General features: G+C 37.0%; 1 protein-coding gene across 1 annotated transcript; it reads left to right on the top strand.

Annotated features, from left to right (window-relative positions):
- Positions 1 to 3,073: 3,073 nt before the first annotated feature.
- Positions 3,074 to 21,848, top strand: cd44b (CD44 molecule (Indian blood group) b). Its single transcript, XM_017485628.3, has 8 exons — positions 3,074 to 3,420; positions 10,777 to 10,945; positions 12,144 to 12,280; positions 14,027 to 14,098; positions 16,315 to 16,755; positions 18,862 to 18,969; positions 19,413 to 19,491; positions 19,873 to 21,848. Exons 1-8 carry the CDS (start codon positions 3,354 to 3,356, stop codon positions 20,084 to 20,086), a joined length of 1,287 nt encoding a protein of 428 aa, XP_017341117.1. The 5' UTR covers positions 3,074 to 3,353; the 3' UTR covers positions 20,087 to 21,848.
- Positions 21,849 to 22,894: the final 1,046 nt, after the last annotated feature.

Consider the following 22,894-nt stretch of genomic DNA (forward strand, 5'->3'; position numbering starts at 1 on the left):
CCAATAACACATAGTGCGCCCAACTGATGCTGCGTCCTACTCCGCTCAAGTACTTTTGTTGTTCTTTCTCCGTCGGTCTTTCACTCTCCTCACACTTCCCTCTTCTTCTCTCTTTTTTCCGTCTCTCTTTTTCTTTCCTTCACTCCCCCTTTTATATCCCGTTTCACGTCCGGTAATTACTTTCCCCTGCTAATAGGGGGTGGGGGGTGGCGATAACGGTAACAACAAGGGCTCGTTTGTATTTACATTGTTTTTTCCAACTCTGCCACATGACACATGTTCAAATAAGTATTTGTATTTGTATTTGTTATGTCAGTTGTCATGACAGACTAATGTAGATGACATGTAGGACTACATTACTGTGCAAAAGTCTTAGGCGCTCTATTTTTTTAGTACAAACTTTATGTAATTTTATTTTATGACTTCTACATTATCGAGTCAGTACAAACAACATATTAGATTACAAGCATTAGTTTTCCAGCACAAAATTCAAAATTAAATGTTACATAAAAATGTTTGTATGTCAGTGAAGAAAGCAGCATATTACCTAAGAGACACTTTTCAGACAAAAAAAAAAGCCAACACAATGAAGGCTGCTGGTTTTTGCTGAAAAAATAAGAAGCAAGTGCGACAGTCAAAATCTCTAGAAGAGCTGTCACTGGTTATGCAAGATGTGCAATGAAAACTTATCAATTAATTTCCTTATAAAACTGCAGAAAGTGTACCTGAGACTACTCTTTTTTTTTTTTTTTTTTTTTTTTTTTTTTTTTTTTTTTTAAAGTAAAGGGTCATCAAACTAAACAATGTCTTTGTTTCATTTATTTCTGTTTATTGCTGCACTTTATAATATTTTTTAAAAATGTAGAAACATTTCATTTCTTTATTTTTGAAAGCATCTTTGCTGTACAGCATTTCTTTGCAAGACTTTTGCACAGCACTGTAGCTTAGTGGTCACTTACCGTATAGCTAAAGTGTTTCTTTTACTTTCCCTCTGCACATGGACTGACATCACTGTCACTGGTCAATGGTCAAATCACCAGCATTTCACAAGTTGGGAATTTTCTTATTTTAATTAGTCACTGAGTCTATTGTTAAACTGCCATTGGTCTTTAATGTGCTGTTTAGATTCACAACAGCTTTTTCAAAACATATGCAGTCAATCCCGAGTGTCAGTGGAAATGTATCAAAAATAAGCATAAAAAGTGATACAGGTAATGCTCTTACTGAGATCTTTAAAAGCAACTTTCTCTATTTGCCTGTTGGTGTTAATAGTTGTCTCAATATGTCATGTGGATCTCCTGCAATCTGCAAACACAGCTTTTCTCACAACATATCTGTGTGTAGGAGAGAGTAGATTATACTCATGTTAAATTAGGTGAGTTGTAACAACTGTGAATAAATCATTACTATTTTTATTGGTGTAATTTATCTTTACTGCATGGATAATCCTCATAGATGCGGCAAGATTCAACATTTACGCCATGTCTGTCACCTGTTCATGAAATGTCAGATAGGACTCAGGAGTTCAAACCCTTTAAAATGCCTACACACTACTCATCCACAGACATGATCTATCATGAGCCATCATGTTCATTACACAGAAGGAGGGTGGGATTTTTTTTTATACATATTACATTGATTTTGCTCATGGCACAGTGAGTAATAACACCTGGAATGATTATGGTTTCTGAGTCATCATGCTGCTGGCCACATCGTTGGTTTAGCTGTTTTGATTTCTCCAAACCACGTTGATGGGTGTTGGCTGTTGGAGACATTAAAAGTCTTCTTCTCAGTTGCTGAATTGTTTGTCACAGAGTCAATGAATCATGCTTTAAAATTAGAATTTGCATGAGTGATTTCTTATGAAGGTTAGACTCTAAGGGGAAAAAAAAAGAATATGTAGGAAAAACGCACAAAGGTTTCAACTGTGAATATACATGTAAATATACATTTTGTAGATCGCTGGATATGTGATATTAGCTATTAGTGTCACCTTTCATTAGTACCCCAAATTATGTGAAAAATAAAGAGTAAGTAGCCTTTTTAACCTAGGTGTACATGGTGACCAAGAGAGTTTCCAAAAGGTGATTTAGGTAAAGTGCATGGACATACCCTTAGAAAATCATGTGTAAGTTATTAATTTTCTTTGGTATTGATCACAAATTTGAACTTGGACTAGGAAATGCTTCATGCTGTGGTCCAGTTGTGTTTTCCAGCCAATAGCGCCCAGCGGTAGACATCTGTACAATTGTGAGTTCTGGAGTATCACCTTTCAAGAGAGGCCAAAACCATACATGTACTCCAAATGGTTCAAGAACAGCTTTAATTTTACCTTGGGTATGCCTTGAATAGGTGTTTTAGGCAAATTTTACAGGAGCTTTAAGAGGTTGGGGTCCATTTTGTCCATTTCCTTAATGGTTCTTTATAGAGGGTTTCCGTTTCCCCTTTAAAAAAAAGATCAAAGTAAAAATTCTTCAGGAAAGTTAGAGTTCAGTCCCGTCTCTTCTCTTAATTCATACAAAAACCACAATTCACTCATGTTGCTCTCGTTCATTCAAATTCTTATGACTGTTGCATGACGTTCAGTTTAAACAATGCTGTGATTTTTATATTTATATATATATATATAAACACTGTGTAATTATTGCTTAGAAAAGTATTTTTGTGTGCAGAGTGACAGTTGGATTCTTCTTGCACTCTGCACAAGTAGGAGTGAGGGGGTGAGACGAAAGAAAAGGTAGTGAATTGAGCGCCAGTTCAGAAGGAGGCAATTACAAAGGAGCAGATGTGTGCTGTGTGGATGTTGAGGACCTTGGCACATCAAGTAGCAAAAGAGAAGCAGCTGAGCAGCGAGAGAGGCTTTCACATGGAGCAACAGGAGACCTTAACTGAAGCAATAAAACCATACAAACCAAAGCTAAGGATAAGAGAGACGGTGAGAGGAAAGGAGGAAGGGAGGGAGAAGTAGAGGGAGGGGTAGAAGGGTGTGTTCATATACGCACCACCCTCTTCCATCATAGCAGTGATAGTGAGACCTTCTCTCTCTCTCTCTCTCTCTCTCTCTCTCTCTCTCTCTCTCTCTCTCTCTCTCTCTTCAAACACACGCACACCCAGACGCACCAGTGAAAAGTTAGAGCAAAGTCTTCCGTCTTCGACAGGCTAGCAGCAACCCACTGAACACTCCCCTGTGGGCACTGGACCCATACTCCCTCCCTCTCTCTCTCTCTGTCACTCATTCACTCACTCCCTTACTCATACTCATTCATTCAATCAATCCATATTATCGGTAGCTTTACTTGTCAGAGAGGAGGTACAGGAATACAGGAATCTTCTACAGTCTCTCCTCAGCCAGCATGTGGATTCTCCTACTCGGACTCACCTCTGGATTGCTGGCCTCCTCTTGGGCAAGCTCTGTTCAAGGTGAGAGAAAAGCACTTGTTTTAATGTTGGTAATTTATCGTGTCTTGAATATATATATTTTTATATATATAATATTTTTTTTTTCTGTACAGATTTTTGAAGGAAGTAAATGTTACTGCTGTGTGCTTTTTTGTGCTTTGTGAAGTGATTTCATTGAATGTGCATGCAAATGTGTGTGGCTGTAAGAAATGAATACATGGATGCCGGTGAGACAGCATGCATTTCCTGTGGCAGACAGAGCAGACAAAGGAGACGGCTGCCAGACAGAAAGAGAGAGATATGGAGAAACATAGACAGACGGAGAGAGAGAGAGACAGAGAGAGAGAGAGAGAGAGAGAGAGAGAGAGAGAGAGAAAGAAAGAAAACTGGGAAGAGGCACAGACATACTTGGTGAAATGGAGTCTGTGCTTTAAATATATGCAGGTCTATCTTTTTTTGTAATCTTCAATATCACATCATTTTATTCTGCCTATATACTGAAAAGCTCGGTTGGATCAGTGTGCTTCTTCCTTTCACAGCTTTTCCAGCTTACAATAAGAACTGAGCTACACAAAGGAAGTTGATCAACTGTGCTGCTATTATTCTGCTTTTCCTTCACTCACTGTTTCTAGCTCAGTCTATTCTTTTTGTGAAGTTGTGGTTTTGAAGTGTGCCAGTCCTGAAAATCTCAGTTTAGGAAGCTGGTAGTGAAGCTAGCGGGTATAATTGTATGTGTATGTCTTTGAATTGGGAAGTGGATAGTGAATATATCTGGTCTAGCTCTGTAGGGCTCTGTAGGTGTGTGTGTGTGTGTGTGTGTGTGTGTGTGTGTGTGTGTGTGTGTGTGTGTGTGTGTGTGTGTGTGTGTGTGTGTGTGTGTGTGTGTGTGTGTGTGTGTGTGTGTGTGTGTGTGTGTGTGTGTGTGTGGTAAGGGACAATTGGGGAGACTCTTTGGATGGCTTCCAGTGAGCTACCACTATGGAGCTGTAAATGTCTGGCATGGCCAAGCAAGCGAAACAGGAGGTGGTTTAGGATGGTGTTTGTAGGTTTAGGGCTTGTACTGTGCACTGTGCAAAAGTGAAAATGGAAAAGAATGAGTGCAAAAGAAAGGTAGTTCAAAAGTAGCAAGTCAGCAGACAAATCACAACCTCCATGGTGAGCTGAGAAAATGAGATTTGTTGTGAGATACCCCAAGGGTAAAGCACCACACTGCTTACTATCCATCACACCCTGAGGCAGCCAGGGTGGCATGAAGCTAATATGACATTGAGAGAGCCAACACAGCCCAACAGGCTCTTACAAATTTGTAATAATTTATTTAGCTTAATTTGTGCAAGTTGTAAAGATAAAGAATAGGGTTAGTAGCAGGGGTAACACATGACCATCTGTTTGACATTCTGTATGTGATTTCCAACCCCGTTTCCCTCGCTCGTTTTTCCTGAAACCAGGTTCCACAAATTCACCCAACATACACACTAACTGGGTGTGTCTTACTGGACTCCATGTTGTGGTTGGTGTGTACTGTTCTTTTTTTTTTTTTCCTGTAAAGGCTGAGTAGTCTGCCTAGATTTCTCAAGAGCCAAGATACAGGAACAGGGGCTTTCTCTGGTGCTCTCAGGAACATGCTTGGTTCAGTCTGGCTTTGTAGTTGTACATGACCTTCACTTTGTGTCTTCAAGGGCATTCTGATGAAACAAGCAACATTGATTGCTTCTCTTGGATAGCTAGGATTTTTTTTTCACATATCCTGACTTTCCTTGTTACACATGAGATGAAGTGTAAGGACAGATTCCCCAAATGTAGTAAGACAGAGTGGTGAAACTAGTCTATCTTTGGGTGCAAGTTCACTCTCATCAACTCTTTCCAGTTCTGGGACTTGAACTCATGATGATCTGGTCACAAACAGAAAATAAATTAAATCAATTAACCAATTTCTTCTATTTTGGGCCTTCTGATTGTATTTTGTAATTGTCAATTGTCTAGTAAAAATAAAGTCATCAGTTTGGGCATAAGTTAAATGACGTTTCCTGTTTTGAAAGTCAAATCTCAACCAAATTCAGCCCCTCCCTTTAGCGCATCCTGCAAAATCACATGCTCAAAGCACAGGCTTTTTTATTCTGATTAGCTGGATGTGCATATATCACAAATATTACAAGTGTGTAAAATTGTTCAGACCTAAAAGTCTCTGACCCCTTCCTTTAATACATTTGAAATTGCTTCATTCAACATAAATAAATGTCACCTGCTCTGTTTCCTGTGGGGGTTTTCCTAATCTATAACATTAATGGGATTTTTTTTTGTAAATGTTACCTTTCCATCTTCCTCCCACATTAGATGCAACACATCAGCATGATCAGCAGTGTGTGGGGTTTAAAAAAATGTTTTTCCACTTCATAGATACAAATTTCTAACAAATGTGTTGCAAAGGCCTTTATATAGCCACACGAAGTGTGTGTTTGTGTGTGTTTACATAAGGTGAATGACCAGCTTTGCTGAACGGCAGCAAGCAGCTCAGCCATATGCAGTTACGCCGAACAAGGAGCATTTGAGTGGAGTTCTAGTCACAGGAATGTGTGTATCATTGAACACCCCCTCCCCACACACACAGACACTTTAAAATACGCATACACACAGCGACAAACTTGAAGACCCTCACGCTACCTGGAGTGTCATGTTTCAAGGTGAGGAAGGCCATTTGGTATCTACTCAAGCCTCACAAAGAAGACTTGTACGTGGCCAGGCGTCACCTGCTTTTTCCCAGCTTTTCCACGTGCTACTGATTTGGCTTCATATCTTCTTTTATCTTTGATCAAGGACCAGCTGGCATTAGTACAAACATGCTTACTGGCATGTCTAGTAGTAGTAAATCAGTGATACTGGATTTGTGATATTTTCTTAAAGACATTTCTACAACATACTAGTTGAACTAATGAGCATTAAAGCATTTTCAATATAACACAAATCCAATTGCCTAAATTAGTATTAACCTAATATTCAAAATGATCCATATAACTGATGTTTCATAGACATACAAGCTAAATTGGTTTCTGACTTTTGTTATTTTCAACATGAAAATCTTAACTTAAATATATGAAAAGGCTCTCATATTACAACTGAACTGTATCTCCTGGACTGTTGTTAAACATATTCATTTATAATTAAGATTTTAAAATGTTTACATTTAAACATTTTAATGCTTTCTTCCCCTCCTCTCACTCATTTTAACATACACTCAGCCCTTTGTAGGGTGAAGAAACTGCACTCCAAAACAAGTTCAGTGCAGACCCCAAATTTTCCTACTATACCACTATATAGCTGCATTAATTTCTAGATCCACACTGCCCTATCAAAGGAGGGGATCCAAACGATCCAGTGAAAAGGAGGCTTAAAGTTTTTGTGCATGTTTTGAATGTTTTGAGAAATAGAAAGTCATTGAAAATAGTGCAGATTAGCTATTATTTGCATAAATTGATTTATATATGTTTTAATGCAGCTTTCAAATATGGTTAAATAAAGAGATGCTTAAACAGAATATCATAGCAAGTAAGCAGATAGAGACATGCACCTATTCAAAATTTTGAGTGCCTTCTTTAGAGAAGAATACTTCTTACAGACAATGTCCTCCAAAAACAATGGAGGTGTAGAGAATGGCAGGTGGGGGTGAGGGGTGTCCTTCAGTTGACTTTGACATGGCTGCATTAGATCTCTGGTTTCACTGCCTGCCTACACTCATGAGTGTATGTGGATGGATCAGTCTTAAAAGACTGTGACTGTGACTGAACACCATATACTGGGGACAAACTCTACTCAAAGCTTTGTGCTGAATTGACATGAACTTTGCTCAGTCTTCATTATATTGGTTAATTGGTGCATTAATTGTGCCAAAATTCACTGATTCAATTGACATATTATGAGTTAAAATCACAATTTCAATCTAATTTCCTAAATAAAGTAACTCCAGTTTGGAAAGTGCCTTTTAAGCTAGGCTTAGAGTCACCTTAATATCTCACATTCTCTGATCATTTCTATGTTGATGTTGTTGTTGCTGCTTCTCTGTGTGGTTTAATCGGAAACCCGCAAGCCAGGGCAGAAATACAAACCCCACCTAGAGCAGCTGGAGGTTTTGGCAACCTCTCTATAGACAACATCACTCATGCTTTCTTTCTTTTCACATAATTTGTTTACTGCCCAAATCCCTTAACTCCATTAAGAGACAATGGTTGCTTTCAAAATCAGCGCTTTTGAACTAGCAGGACTCAACATGCTGTGTAAACCAGCTTGACTACCAATTTTGCATGTAAATGAAGACACCTTGGATGGGTTTTTCCATCCTGTGATGATGTCTTTAATCTCTAAAGTGACTCTGCAGGCCCAGAAGCTATGCTTTTCCTTCATGGCATTGCATTCAGTAGGTCTCTGTGTGCCACTGCTGGGTTGATTCTGAAAGTGTGCCAGAGTAACCCTCTGCCCAACTGTCATTAACAGCCACACTAGCTCTTCTTCCTGTTTGAGTTCCTGATGTGCGTTGAGGCAGTATGCTGAGAAATGGAAGTAAACTGTGTGGCTGTTGCAATATTTTAATCTCTGACCACAAATGTAAATGAGCTAAGAAGGATTCTTGTTTGTGCTCAAGTGCTATTTTATAAGTTTCCAAATAATGAAAATGGAAGCAATATTTTAAATTAAGGAACATTTGAGGTGAATGATGTGATAGTAACAATTCATGCAGTGACATAATGACAATATCCCACACTCTTATTTGTTTATTTAAATGCTTGCCATCTTTTATGCATATATCATCGTATTAGTCTTTCTTTTTTGTTTATTCTTTTAATGTGTATCTTGATTTTATGTTACATATTATATTATAGTTGATAGCAAATAATAAAAATGCAATCTGCTTCTTCAGTCAACATTTTCTAACACCCACTTTGTTTTCAGGGTTTAAGGCATATGCTTTTGTTTAAAGGTGCTGGTCTAATGGTCTAAAGTGTCCAATGCTTCTAATCTAGAAAAATCTGACAAGTGAACTACACAAATTATTTTAATATTCTGAATGGGCCATGCACAAAATAAACTTAATCACTTGCATAAATCAACTCTGAATATGGAGTAAATATTGACGTATATTTTGAACTAACGGAAGTCGCCGTCGCAGCTCTGAAGTGCACCATTTTTTAATACCTGATTTAATATTTTCTCAGAAAGGGGTATATGCAAGTGAATAATTAATAATAATTAACTTGATTGAGAGTATAATTGAGTCATCCCCTAGGTTATGCATCTGTTAGAGGATAATGCTAATGAACAACATTAAAAACCTAATGGAAAAATTACAATGGGAACCAGTAGGTCCTAATGGAAATGATCCAGTATTTTTTTTTTTTAATGCTTATGAAACTTACATTCTAATAGCTGAACATGTAATGGAAACCATTAAACAGTTAAATGAGACTGATACAGTCACTTGCGTTTATTTATCTAAATACATGCATGCTGCTTGTGCATGTCACCATGGCAACAGTTTGCTGATTAACTAGGTGCAATACGATTTCCTGGCTATTTTTGCAACAACACAAGATACAGAAGCAGGATGTGAAAACTGCACTTAATGCCGAAACAGAGAAGTGGCCTTTGTGTGAACTGTGCAACACTAAAATTTGCTGATTGGAATTAAAATTGATTTGTGCTTTCCCTGTTGCAGTGGCGACTGGATGCTGGGAAGTTTGGTGTCTCTTCAGAATCATAATTAATTTTGAGACATGGTTTATCTGGAGATATGATATCTGGTAGTGTAATTTAAGAAAGATAGTATAAGGGAGAACTTTCAAGACAAGTCCAACAGAACTGGTGGCACATTCTATTAGTTTTGAAGTTGCATGGTATTTAAGTTAAAAAACTTTCTGTTTATTGATATTAACATATTGTTTATCTAATGTATAATCAAATAAAGTCTAGTTTTTCTCAGCTGATATTGTTGTGAAATTCAAACAATAAATGTAGTGACCAGGTACCCTTTTGTATCTTTAGTATGTATTTTTGCCTTGAAAGGTGCATGTACATTTGTATGTGAAAGATGCATTTTATAGCCACATAAAATATACCCTTGATAGTGTCACTCCACTCCATTTTGTACCTTTTTTATTAGAGTGTATGATAATGATGTAATATAAAAATTACTGAAAATGTTAGCATGTTAGCATTTAAAACAAACAAGCAACAAAAAAAAACAGGTTTGATTACAGTGAAACTATTTATAAACATGCATTGTTTAATATTACTCGAAGTTATATTAGAAAGATATCCTTAATGATGGAGCAGTTCACATATTTTCTGGTCATAGATCTGGATCTACAAACTCTAGAAGAAAATGAGAAAGTGTGTGGCCATGGTGACCAAGCCACATTGTGCTCTTAAAAATGAAAATCTCACATCCATATTCATGGTCACCCTCCCACAGTCAATATGGAGTAAAATCAGATTTGAATTTTCTCCCCTGATGTTTCTTAATGCTGTTTTCTACCTACCGTGCTGGTTGCTGTTATAATGAAACTTTATTGTGTGCTTCAGCACAGCCTCTGCATAGCTTTCTTTCTCTTTGCACATTCATCATTTTAAATAGATCTTTAATCTGATTTGCATTTTACAGAGAATAATTCAGTTTGACTGTTACAATATGTCTGAAGTATAGCAATTGGAGCCAGCATAGTGACTTTGAGTCCTGGGAAACAATCCACAGTTTTTCTCTGCTCATATACAGCTTTGCTCCGCTCATGAGGGGCGTGATAATTAGGCATTGAGCTGAGTCAAGGGTGTTGCTTTGGGGAAAGCAAAAAAAAAAAATTCAGTATAAAGATAGAGAAAAGAGAAGTGAACACACGGGGACACAAACGTCATAGCAGCAAATTCCCCAGAACTGAATTAATCTTTAGAGTGTTGTACCAACTCTTCTGGGGGTTATTTGTTTTTGGAATTTATCTGCTGTGTGTGTGTGTGTGTGTGTGTGTGTGTGTGTGTGTGTGTGTGTGTGTGTGTGTGTGTGTGTGTGTGTACTTGATCAAGAAGTTTGATTTTAAACGCATCAGAAGATTTCTCCCCTTCCCTGTAAACTGAAAATAATTGTGAAAATAATTTAGAGCACATGTATGCTGTTCCCAATTTGACAGTATTTTCATGTCTTTCCAGCAAGAATGGATTTGTAGGATATGTTACTGGAAATGAGTGTCAAACAAATAGAACATTTAAATGCTCTCTATCAACTTTTCTCAGCTTTTGTTTTTATTTCCCAGCTTTTTTGCTGATGATAGTAAACACCAGTAATGCATCTCTGTCTCCCTCTCTCTCTTTCTCACTCTCTATCTCTCCCTCTCTACTCAGAGGTGAAGCTACGATCCTGCAGTTACGCGGGAGTATTCCATATTCAGGGCAATTATCGATATGCTTTGGACTTTGAGGCTGCTAAGAAACTATGTGAAGTGCTGGGAACAACCTTAGCCAGTAATGAGGAGGTGACTATTGCTCATGGCAGGGGCTTGGAGAGCTGCAGGTGAATATTCAATCTCTATATATCTATATTTACATGCCTGTCCTCACTTGATATCAGCTGAATTAATAATAGAAGTTGATAAAGAATCCTCAAATCTGTTGAGATTTGGGGGGGCTTCTAATATGGGGTTAGAATTGTTTTATAATTGCAAATAAATAGATTATGATCCACAAATAAATGTAGTGAGATTCACAAAAATTAAATAAATTCACAAATAAATAGAATTAGATCCACAAATATATGTTAGGAGTTTCACAAAAGTTAATTAAATTCACAAATACATAAAATGAGATTTGCAAAAGACATTTTTCTACAAATATGTTTTTATGTCACAAACACAACTTTGCCTGGCATTCATTTGTGGATCGTGTTCTGTGCATTTCTGGATTTTTAAACATTTCTAGCGTCAAGAGTGCACACAAATCAACAAATAGGTGGACTCTGCCCACCATCTACTCAAGCCAATCGGATAGCAGCCAATCGTATTACCAATCGTAGCACATATTCTTAGTGCCACAATAGTCAGAGGTCAAATCCAGACATTTTTCTCTACAGTGTCGAATAGAACACTAATAACACTAAACAATCATAGGCATGGTAACTTGTGTATATAGAATAGAATAGTTAATCCTTCCTCCAAGCGTATTCAGCTATCATATAATTTTACATGGGCCGCAGTCTAAACAGATGCAGTGAATGGCTTCTTGTGTCATGGAGGAAGCATGTGTTAGCCATTGCCCTCCAGTGTCCATAAAAAAATTGCATTCAATGTCAGTAGCACAGGTTGGATCACAAATGCCTTAATTACATAATGTGAATTATATTTGCCTTAATACTCACCTGAAAATGCATCTGCACAGCCCATTCTGTGGTATTAGGAAAAAGCAGACAGGAACAATCCCCAGTATGCCCTACAATACCTTTTGCAAGTATTTTTATGCTTCAGCTTTTGGATTTCTTCAAAGGTTACTGCAACTCAGATTCTGATTTAAAGTAGTATTATCTCCAAAGACAAGTAGCCATTAAATACAATTTTACTACAACTTTACTGCAGTAATTGGGATTTTTCTGTTTAATTATAATCTCTCTGACAGCAGAGGAACAATTGGAATTCAGTCTTATTAATTGATTACAAGTTCAGTATACATGCTATAAATACAGCTAATAGTGATGAAAATACACTATAATCTGTGAACAGGTATGGCTGGATCAGCAGTGGAAACATCACCATTTCTCGACAAGTGCCGAACAACCTGTGTGCGGCTAACATGACGGGAGTTATCACTTTGGTACCTACAGATTCCCACTATGATGCCTACTGCTATAATCAGACAGGTATTTATAATGAAGAAAAAAATATTATTAGGAGTTGGAATTCTATCATTTGATATTTTTCTGACTATAGCATATACCTACACAGGTTGAGCTGTGAGATCTATCTGTAGTGATACATATACAGTCCCTTCTGAAATTATTGGGACAGCAAGGCCAATTAAGTTGTTTTTGCTGTACTGTAGACTGAAGACATTCGAGTATGAGATCAAAAGATGAACATGAGAAAATAGTTTAGAAGTTCAGCTTTTATTTACTGGTATGTATATGTAAATCTGTTAAACAACATAGAACATAGCACATTTTGTATCAGACCACCCAATGTGTAGGTGAGCAAAAATACAGGTACATGTGACTGACGGGTGTTTCTTGTTACCCAGGTGTGTCCTGTTAGATTTATTGTGTAAACAATAAATAGCTCTGAACATCTATAATTGGTTTTAGCCTTCAGTTTCACCTGTGAAGACTGCATTTGTTATTTAAAAAGGATAAGCCAACATGAAGATCAGAGAGCTGTCTATGGGAGAAAAGGAAACCATTTTAAAGCTGAAAAAATCAAATCAGAGGCATTGCACAAACATTTGGCATAGAAAATATAACAATTTATAATGTCCTGAAAAATAAAGAAACCCTGGTGTACAACAGACACCGAATGGGGCAGCCAAGATAAACAACAGCTGATGACAGAAACATTGTGAGAGATGTGAAGAAAAACCCAAAAATATCATTCAGTGACATCACCAACAACCTCCACAGGGCAGGGGTGAAGGCATCACAATCCACTGTTTGAAAAGATTTCAAGAGCAGAAGTATAGAGGCCAAACCAAAAAATGCAAAGCACTTATCAGCAGAAAGAATCAGAGTCAGATTGGATTTCTGCATAGGAATGCAAAGACCTCTACAAAATTGACGGAAAGTCTAAAATGTGGAGAAAGAAAGGTTTTTTTCATTTGTTCATGATCCAAAACATATAAGCTCATCTGTGAAACATGGTGGATGTAATGTCATGGCCTGGGCTTGCATGGCTACTTCTGGAACAGGCTCACTAATCTTCAGTGAGCAGCAGAATGAATTCAGAAGTTTACAGGAACATTTTGTCTGACAACAGAGAAATTCCTTCAAAATAACACACAATAAAACAAACAACCAAAAAAACAAACAAACAAACAAACAAAAAAAAAAACACACAAAAAACCCTGAAAGAGGCTGTGGTAAAAAACCTTGCAAAGCATCACAAAAGAAGAAACCAATAATTTGGTGATGTCGCTGAGTTGCAGGCTTGATGCAGTTATTGCAATCAAAAGATATGCAATCAAATATTAGGTGTTATTCATTTTAATTCATTTCTATTCTTTTGCTCGCCTAAAAATTGGGTGGTCTGATACAAAAGGTTACATGTTTTATGTTTTTTTTTTTTGTTTTGTTTGTTTTTTTTTTTTTTTTTACATGTTTAGATGTAAATACCAGGAAATAAAAGCTGAAATCCTAAACTCTCATCTTGTATCCATCTTTTGATCTCAACCCCAGATGTCTTTGGTGTATAGTTCAAACAAATGAATTAGCCTTGCAGTTCCAATAGTTTTAGAGGAGATTGTAACTATAGTGTTTAGGATACAGTGTTAGAAGATCTTTCGTTTTGATATATTGTAGGTAAACAGTTTGAGTCATTCTGATTGGTACCGCATTGTGGACAGATTATAGGCAAATAATTCAGGACTTTATAAAATGTAACTATTCTTCCCAAAACAGATCTGTCTAACAGAAGCTGCAATTTTGAAATAAAATCTCTGGGGAATGATCCTGCACATCCTGAGACCAGTGGTGAGAAAACATCATTATTATTATTATTATTATTATTAGTAGTAGTAGTAGTGGCAGCAGTAATAATAGTAGTATTGTTATTATTATTATTATTATTATTATTATTGTTGTTGTTGTTATACCATAGTTGTCGAAATAATAATTAGTAGTATTGGTAGTAGTAGTATTTTAGTGTTAGTAGTACACACACAGACACACATGCAGACACAATGACACCTGCAATAGTGTCAGCATATTCATGCCAAAAATTTTGTTTTGGCTGATTATGTTGTTCAGACACACATTGGGTTTACAATGCCTGAGGTCAAGGACAGTAAAAGTAGACTTTAGATATTATTCCCTCCATTTTGTGTGTGTATATATATATATCCCCAATATCATGTGACTTGTTAATGTTGCAAGGTCTCAGGTGTGAATGGGGAGCAGGTGTGTTAAATTTGGTGTCATTGCTCTCACACTCCCTTATACTGGTCACTGGAAGTTCAACATGGGACCTCATGGCAAAGAACTATCTGAGGATCTGAAAAAAATAATTGTTGCTCTACATAAAGATGGCCTAGGCTATAAGAAGATTGCCAAGACCCTGACACTGAGCTGCAGCACGGTGGCCAAGACCATACAGCAGTTAAACAGGACAGGTTCCACTCAGAACAGGCCTCACCATGGTCGACCAAAGAAACTGAGTGCACGAGCTCAACGTCATATCCAGATGTTGTCTTTGGGAAATAGATGTATGAGTGCTGCCAGCATTGCTGCAGAGGTTGAAGGGGTGGGGGGGTCAGTCTGTCAGTGCTCAGATCATACACCACACACTGCATTGAATTGGTCTGCATGGCTGTCATCCCAGAAGGAAGCCTCTTCTAAAGATGATGCACAAGAAAGCCCGCAAACAGTTTGGTGATGACAAGCAGACTAAGGACATGGATTACTGGAACCATGTCCTGTGGTCTGATGAGACCAAGATAAACTTATTTGGTTCAAATGGTGTCAAGCGTGTGTGGCGGCAACCAGGTGAGGAGTATAAAGACAAGTGTGTCTTGCCTCCAGTCAAGCATGGTGGTGGTAGTGTCATGGTCTGGGACTGCATGAGTGCTGCCGGCACTGGGTAGCTACAGTTTATTGAGGGAACCATGAATGCCAACATGTACTGTGACATACTGAAGCAGAGCATGATCCCCTCCCTTCGGAGACTGTTCCGCAGGGCAGTATTCCAGCATGATAATGACCCCAAACACACCTCCAAGACGACCACTGCCTTGCTAAAGAAGCTGAGGGTGAAGGTGATGGACTAAACCCTATTGAGCATCTGTGGGGCATCCTCACATGGAAAGTGGAGGAGCATAAGGTCTCTAACATCCACCAGCTCCGTGATGTCATCATGGAGGAGTGGAAGAGGACTCCAGTGGCAACCTGTGAAGCTCTGGTGAACTCTATGCCCAAGAGCGTTAAGGCAATGCTGGAAAATAATGGTGGCCACACAAAATATTGACACTTTGGGCCCAATTTGGACATTTTCACTTAGGGGTGTACTCACTTTTGTTGCCAGTGGTTTAGACATTAATGGCTGGGTGTTGAGTTATTTTGAGGGGACAGCAAATTTAAACTGTTATGCAAGCTGTACACTCACTACTTTACATTGTAGCAAAGTGTCATTTCTTCAGTGTTGTCACATTAAAAGATATAATCAAATATTTACAAAAATGTGAGGGGTGTACTCACTTTTGTGAGATACTATATATATATATATATATATATATATATATATATATATATATATATATATATATATATATATATATATATATTAAAGTTATTTATAATTAAAGCTGTTAAAGCTGTACTAGTCTACATAGGACTAGTACATTATAGTACTAGTACAATCATAGAATTGTCCTCCACTGTAAGCAAAGTAAGAAATCTAAAAAATCCAGAAATCCAGAAAAAAAAAAACCTCGAATATGAGCCAATAATTTGAAGCCTTTGCTTCAAACTCTAATAAGTGATGTGTCTTTGGAGAAACTGCATAAGCAAGAGGAAATTCTACTGTTCTGGAGATAAAGCATTATCTAAGTGGTTCTGTACTATAAGGAAATTTGAAATAGTTGTGTCATTAACTTTATGTGCTACTGTTATAGATAATGACATAACATATTGATAAACGCTAAACACTGATATTGCCTTGTATGTTTCCTCATTCCATTCTGCCCCTATTTCAGAGAACATTGGAAGACAAGTTTTTAACAGCACTAGAATTCCAGCTGAGCACGTTTATGCAATGGATTCAGTTGAGTTACACACCAGTCGCACCGTTACAGCTGTTCATGACCTAACTCCTCCCACAGTGAAGACGAATCCCACTGCAAACAACTCTCATGATGAGCCTGATGTATCAGGAGATGTGCTGGATCAGAACACACAACCTCCCACCATGACTACTGAACCCTCTGGAAAATATGATGATCTGACCACTGAGAGTGCTGAGTTTACAGAAAAAAATAGAGAAGAAGTTGCAGATGATACCACCACAACATTTAGCCTAGAAAACATTGGCTCAGGTATGGAAGAGCCAATAGACGCCACCACAAGTGAACCAAACACTGAAGGCTCAAAGGACAAACAAGAGGACCACATAAATTACACATCTGAGAGTCCACCAGGTATGGAACAAGAGACAACAAGATTCCCCAACATGAAACTTAACAGTTTTTCTTCTTGCCTCTATTTTTTTTTCTTACCTTTAGCAGTTTTAAAATGACTGGTCTCAATGCTCGATTCGTATTGGTCAGAAGGATTGTTTCTATAACAGCAGCTCTGACAGTACTTCCGGATGCAAGGTCTATATTAAAGCACTCATTTTAATATGTTAATTTTTACATTTATATTGTAATTACATACATACTGTAGGGACTTGTATGGCAGGCGCTCCACATCATCAAATGTGGTGTGAAACAAAACTTGTACTTTTTGATATGCTGACGGTTTCTCTGAGGACACTTTTATTTAGCATTTTTGCAAGGAGTCTCCAGCATCATTGCTTTATAACAATCAGAGTTAAAGCTGTAATAAGTTTTTTTGCGTGACAGGAAAGTCTTCAAGACTTTGTGTTTTGCTGTTTCCCAGTAGTATGACAAGCTGCATAGTTTTTCTTATTAACCTCAACAGTTAGACAGGCTGGTCAGGGAACAACTGTTTATAGCTGTTATGTTATGAAAGATAACAGGAATTATTCCTCATGTATTAAACAATATATTTTTAGAATCTACAATAGAAGATGCTTCATGAAAAATACAAAAAATAGTCCGACTCAATATACAGTCTTATGAACAAAATTTAAAACTAGAACCCTTAATGTTCCTAATGTAGAAACCTACAAGAGTGTTTCCCATACACAAATGGTTTTTGGTAGAACCTCTTTAAGAAACTATTAACACTTGAGAAAGTCTTTTTTCCATAAGAGCAGACACAGTGAACAGAATCAGAGGGGTAAAACACTGGGCCACTATATATAGGGTTATTTTTAGCCCAATGGCTGGGTAAATATAAGACAGAACACATTTTGGGTTGTTTTCAACCAAAAGCATGGTTTAATTTTTTTACAAAAATGCTGGGTTAATTTTATTTCATAAATCGGTTAATATTTTCAGGGTTATTTTTACCCTTTGAAAATGTTAAATATACCACATTATAAACAAATATATGAACATGGTGTCTCATTTATTTATACACAAGGTGTACAGAAATGTATTGCTAGAGCTGCAAAATTGGTGTTTATATTTAGACTTTGAAGTAAATGAATCAAATATGTCATATTTACGACGAAAACGTCAGATTTAGATCAAAGGAAGATGTTTAAAACATCTTACGATCCAGTGGGCATTACAAATAAGTAAGCCAAAGCTAACAATGAAAGCAGTGCATTTAATTTTATGTAAACTGGACTGTTATTGCACATTTTTGCTTTTTGTAGTGAACAGTAATGGTTTTATGGATAAGTATATTCATATGAACCTTGTTTCTCCAAACAAGGAGGGGTGGGGGTGGGGGGGGCACACATTGATTCAACTGTCAGTGAGAATGACCCAGTCACTAACCTAGCGGTTGGGTTGCACAAAACTACCCAAATGGTACCCAAGACTGAGAAAATAACAGAATTAAATGACTCAAAAGGCTCAACCCAGCAATTGGGTAGAAAAAAAAAAACAACCCAGGATTTTTTTTTAGAGTGTGTGTGTGTGTGTGTGTGTATATATATATATATATATATATATATATATATATATATATATATATATATATATATATATTCCCCTTGCTTCCTGGTGGAAGCATTTTAGACATGTGACTCCTTTTTAGTGCAGTGCAAAGCCCCCTCTGCTGTTAGACAGTTAAAGTTTCTCATGCTGTAACAGGTGTCTCTTTACATTCAACAATGCTTGCTGCTTACTTGCACTCGCCCCCTGCTGTTCAGTGACAACTACTGCAAACATTTTTTCCCTTTTGAATCCAGGTGTAAGGTTACTAATTCATATATCCAAATGTATATATATACATTTATGTGTATACACTCTTTAAAAAAATGTTTATGTCTAGCAACCTGAAGGATTTATATTCTCTGTTGAAGGGTTCCCCTCTGGGAAACCTCCAAGTGAGTGTAGAAATAGCTCCCAGTAGAAAAAAAATTCAAGTAATATATATTTTTTTTTCAAGCTCAAAAACAACAAACAAAACTTTAATGCACTTTCTTCTGCATATTATTTCTAAAGCACCGACCACTGAAGTGAATTCACGTCAGTCTGTGCAATCGAAAGGGAGGAAGGGACCTGGCATAGCTTCATCACCAGAAGAGAATACCAGCAGTGGCAGCACCAAAGGTTCACACACATTCATCACACTCATATTCTCATATACCTGGTTAATCCATATTCAATCTCTAAAAGCACAAATATGAAATGTAAATGATCCAGGATCCTTCCAATTTAGGCATTGTTATCAGTCAGTATTAATCAGTCATGTCATTATTGTGTTAATTAATATTAGTGTCATTAAGTCATTAATATTATGACTGTTTTATATCTGTTATAGCATGAGTGACAACTTGTTTTGTGGATTTTCCACTACATTAAATGTAACTATAACCTAATAATAGTATGACATGTTGTCTTTAATTAATAGAAAAAAAAATAGTTGGCAAATTGCTATAGTAAGAGGAATACCACCCCACCATTAAATATTTCCTTATAAGAGCATATTTGCATTTTATTCCTTACTTTCTAAATTATATATATTGATGAAATGAATTCTGTCTCCTGTGCAGATTGGTTGGTCATCTTGATTGTGATTGTGGCCATCGTTGCTATTATTATTCTGGGTGCTTTTGTGGTAACAAGGAACAGGTAAACCTCACTGATAGGTCTTTTGACCTTCTTACACTAACATAATGAAAGTGTTCTTAGTATTTCACCATTATAAACAATGTGCATAAGCAGTGTATTGTTGATGAAGCATACAAATGCAATATTTTGGCACTGTCAATGGTTATTTGACATAATTCAGTGAACAGTGAACCAGATGGTGCCCTTATAGCAGTAGCACTATACTACAGGGAGGAGCTTACCAGTCTGCATGCTTTTTAGCAAAACTAATCTAGTATTGATCAACAGTACACACTGTGAATCAGATTAAAAAGAGGCAATATGGCATGAAGCATGCAGAACAATGGACCCCAAAACCACATGCTCCCAGAATCTAAATATGTGTTTGGTGTGTTGGCATAGGTGGTGTGGGAGAAGCCAGACTCTGATGATCACCTCCAAGAGCAGCGGTGAGGGCAATGGGACAGCAGCATCAGCGGCCAGCCCCGAGGCTCAGGAGAGAGAGCAGGAAATGGTGACGCTTATGAACAAAGAGAAGATCCAGGAGAATGGCAACACGGAGGAGTTTACTGTGATCACCCTGGAAGAATCACCAGAGAAAAACCAGGAAGCATGAAAGACTGAATGAGACGGGTTGAGGATGAGGGATCAAAAGGTTGGGGGAGAGAGTGATGGGTCATGGCTTAAGTCTTAACCAGAGAGATAGAAGCTGTTAGACACTTTGGGAGCCAGACAGACACTCAGATACTGTTGGTGACATAAAGTGTCAAAAGTCTTGTTTGGTCTTTTTATATGAAAAATTTCCATTTCCTTAAGGGTAAGGAATCTACTATAATTTTCCTGTGGCTTCAAAACAAACAACACAACAAAGTGTTATATTTTAGACAAAAGGGAAAAATTAAAGATTTCTCTACACGCCATGGAGACATCCTAAATTTAAACCTCTGGGCTCTTAATTCTTTTCTAGTTTCATTTTGCCTTTCACAGTGAGAAAACCTGATGGTTAATCTAGCACAAATGAGAATGTTCTTTTGAACTGATTTCACCTTTTTTTGCTCCCCAAATTTAGGGCTAATCAACATATTAAGGATGAAACAAAAGCTGATGGAAACCAAATTTTATGATCTCAATAAAATAGTTACAGAGATGGTGATACTGCTCACCAGCTCATGTCTCCTAACTTCCCCATCGCATGCCTGATACTACTAAGGCCTCTTAACACAGATAAGACACATTTATCATCTCCTAATGTCAGTTATTAGATGTAAAAGTCGATTATAGCTTCCAGCTTATCTAAAAACCGTTTCACAATTATAACGAGTATTTATTTAAATTGGATTGTGGGGAAAAACACTTAAACTTTATTTCAATATTGTGGTGTGCAGTGTGGTTCTGTGCAGGTTATAGGATAGTAATGAGGGCGGCAGAGAAAGATGTATGGTTTTAATAAAGGTCATTAATGTCCATGCACAAAGCCATCATAGTGCTAGAATTCATCTTCAGTGGGTTTCAAATGAAACAAGAAAGGACAAATAAAGTGAAATGAAGAGGCAGAGATGCTGATACGTGTTTTAGAGTCTTTTGAAAATGTCTTTTCTGACTTTTTTTTTTTTTTTTTTACCCCTGCGAATGATGTGTTTTTGTTTGTTTGTTGTTTGTTTGTTGGCTGGTTGGTTGGATGATTGGTATTTTTTTTTTTTTTTTTTTGCATTTAATTTATCCTTTTGTATATACCACTATGCTTGTTTACTATTGTATGAGATTGGAATAGTCAGACCGTCATATCCATTTCTTTAGTCAGTGTAACTGAAAACCAATTTGCACCCTTATTGATGAAGTAATATCACACTGTAACTTGATACCAATGTTTTAATATTTTTGATCTCCAAAAGTCTATCAAAGAACATGTTGGAACAAGAAAAGCTATTGAAAATTATATATCATTATTCTTACCATCTGATCATGCATATGCAATTTACATATATTTACTCTCATGACAGTTGGGCTATAAAATGCCATTAATACAGTGTACCAACATAACCAGTGATGCAGTTATTTATTTTAAGATGGAACAAAGTGCTTAAATTATGTCTTTTAATGTTCATACTTTGCACCTTACATTGCCACCAAAAGCTTGAAGCATATGTACATATTAGCATACATAAGCTTTCTCCACATACAGACATTTCAGTTTCATATTTCTGCTTTTTTCTCTTTTGTCTTTTTATGATGGCATCTACTCTTGAACGTGCTTTGTTTAAGAAAGATTAGCATATGCAGTAGTGGTAGGAGTGTGTACATTGACCAAATAACTCATTATTGTTAATTAAAAATAATTTTGTGAGGTCCAGGATTAAATAAAAAAATGTATAGATGTGTTTTCTTGCATCATTCTTGTTTGATATGCAACTGCATGAGCGATTGTTAAGAGCACTATGTATTTGAGAAAGACTTGGAGGGGGCAGGTGGGGGGTGCGGGTGGTGAAAAATGGTGTGTTTCTTTGAAGCAGGAGGGAGTGTAGTTGCCATGGCATCCAAGTCATGATGGAAGAGGGTATTATTTCTCCCCCCAGCATAGAGACACGAGAGATGGAAGCCATTTTGAGAAAATAGAATTTTTCTGGTTATGGATTTTGTTCTTTAGAATTAAAGTTTTGTTAAATTTAAATTACACCTAAATACTGAAATATGACAAAGACAAAGTAAAAAGAATTGTACAGTGATATTTAACCAATCAGATACCAGGAAAGATTTCTTGAATATTGATATGGCTCTCATGGACTTACAGTAGCACGTTGAGTTGTGTGACTTAATGGTGTGCATTTAATTTTACAGTAACTACACTAAGAAATATGACCTCAAAACAGAGAAATGGACATCATCAGACTATTAAAATTACAATTGGTGACTCCATAATCTCAAAATACAATTATTATAGAATTTTAAATAATGCACATGAATGTTTTTACATTAAAAAAAGAAATTACTTTTCAAAGTGTTTTGCACACTGAGTTTCTCTTAATTTCTCTAGAGCTGTCACATACAGTATAATATTGAACTACTTTCCCTGTTGGTTTATTGCCTCAGACTCATCTTCAAGAGAGGCAGCACTGACCTGGGCCACTTCCCCCATGTATGTCATTACAGTGCCATATTGCCATATTTTGACTTGCCCAATAAAGTGCCATGCTGCTCCCACATCTCAACTGTCACAAGATCACAGGTGATGTCCTCACCTTCACTATGTGCCCAGTAAATGAGGAACCTCATGGATTATTGTATTTTTGATGCTTAACAGAGTGTGTTTGTAGCATCCCAGAATCACACATGTAAATGATGTCAGTTCAGTCCCTTGACCAGCAGTAAGCAGTAAGCAATGACTATGAAATTCAGGAAGTGTGTCCTCTTGGAAACTTATTTTACT

Source organism: Ictalurus punctatus, chromosome 14, assembly GCF_001660625.3.
Source record: "Ictalurus punctatus breed USDA103 chromosome 14, Coco_2.0, whole genome shotgun sequence".
NCBI classification, from domain to species: domain Eukaryota; kingdom Metazoa; phylum Chordata; class Actinopteri; order Siluriformes; family Ictaluridae; genus Ictalurus; species Ictalurus punctatus.

Excerpts from the sequence above, each read along its gene's own strand:
- cd44b (XM_017485628.3), top strand. The coding sequence starts at position 3,354 with ATGTGGATTCTCCTACTCGGACTCACCTCTGGATTGCTGGCCTCCTCT. Across the intron at positions 12,281-14,026 it reads CTACTGCTATAATCAGACAG|ATCTGTCTAACAGAAGCTGC; the intron begins GTATTTATAATG and ends TTCCCAAAACAG. Across the intron at positions 14,099-16,314 it reads TGCACATCCTGAGACCAGTG|AGAACATTGGAAGACAAGTT; the intron begins GTGAGAAAACAT and ends CCCCTATTTCAG.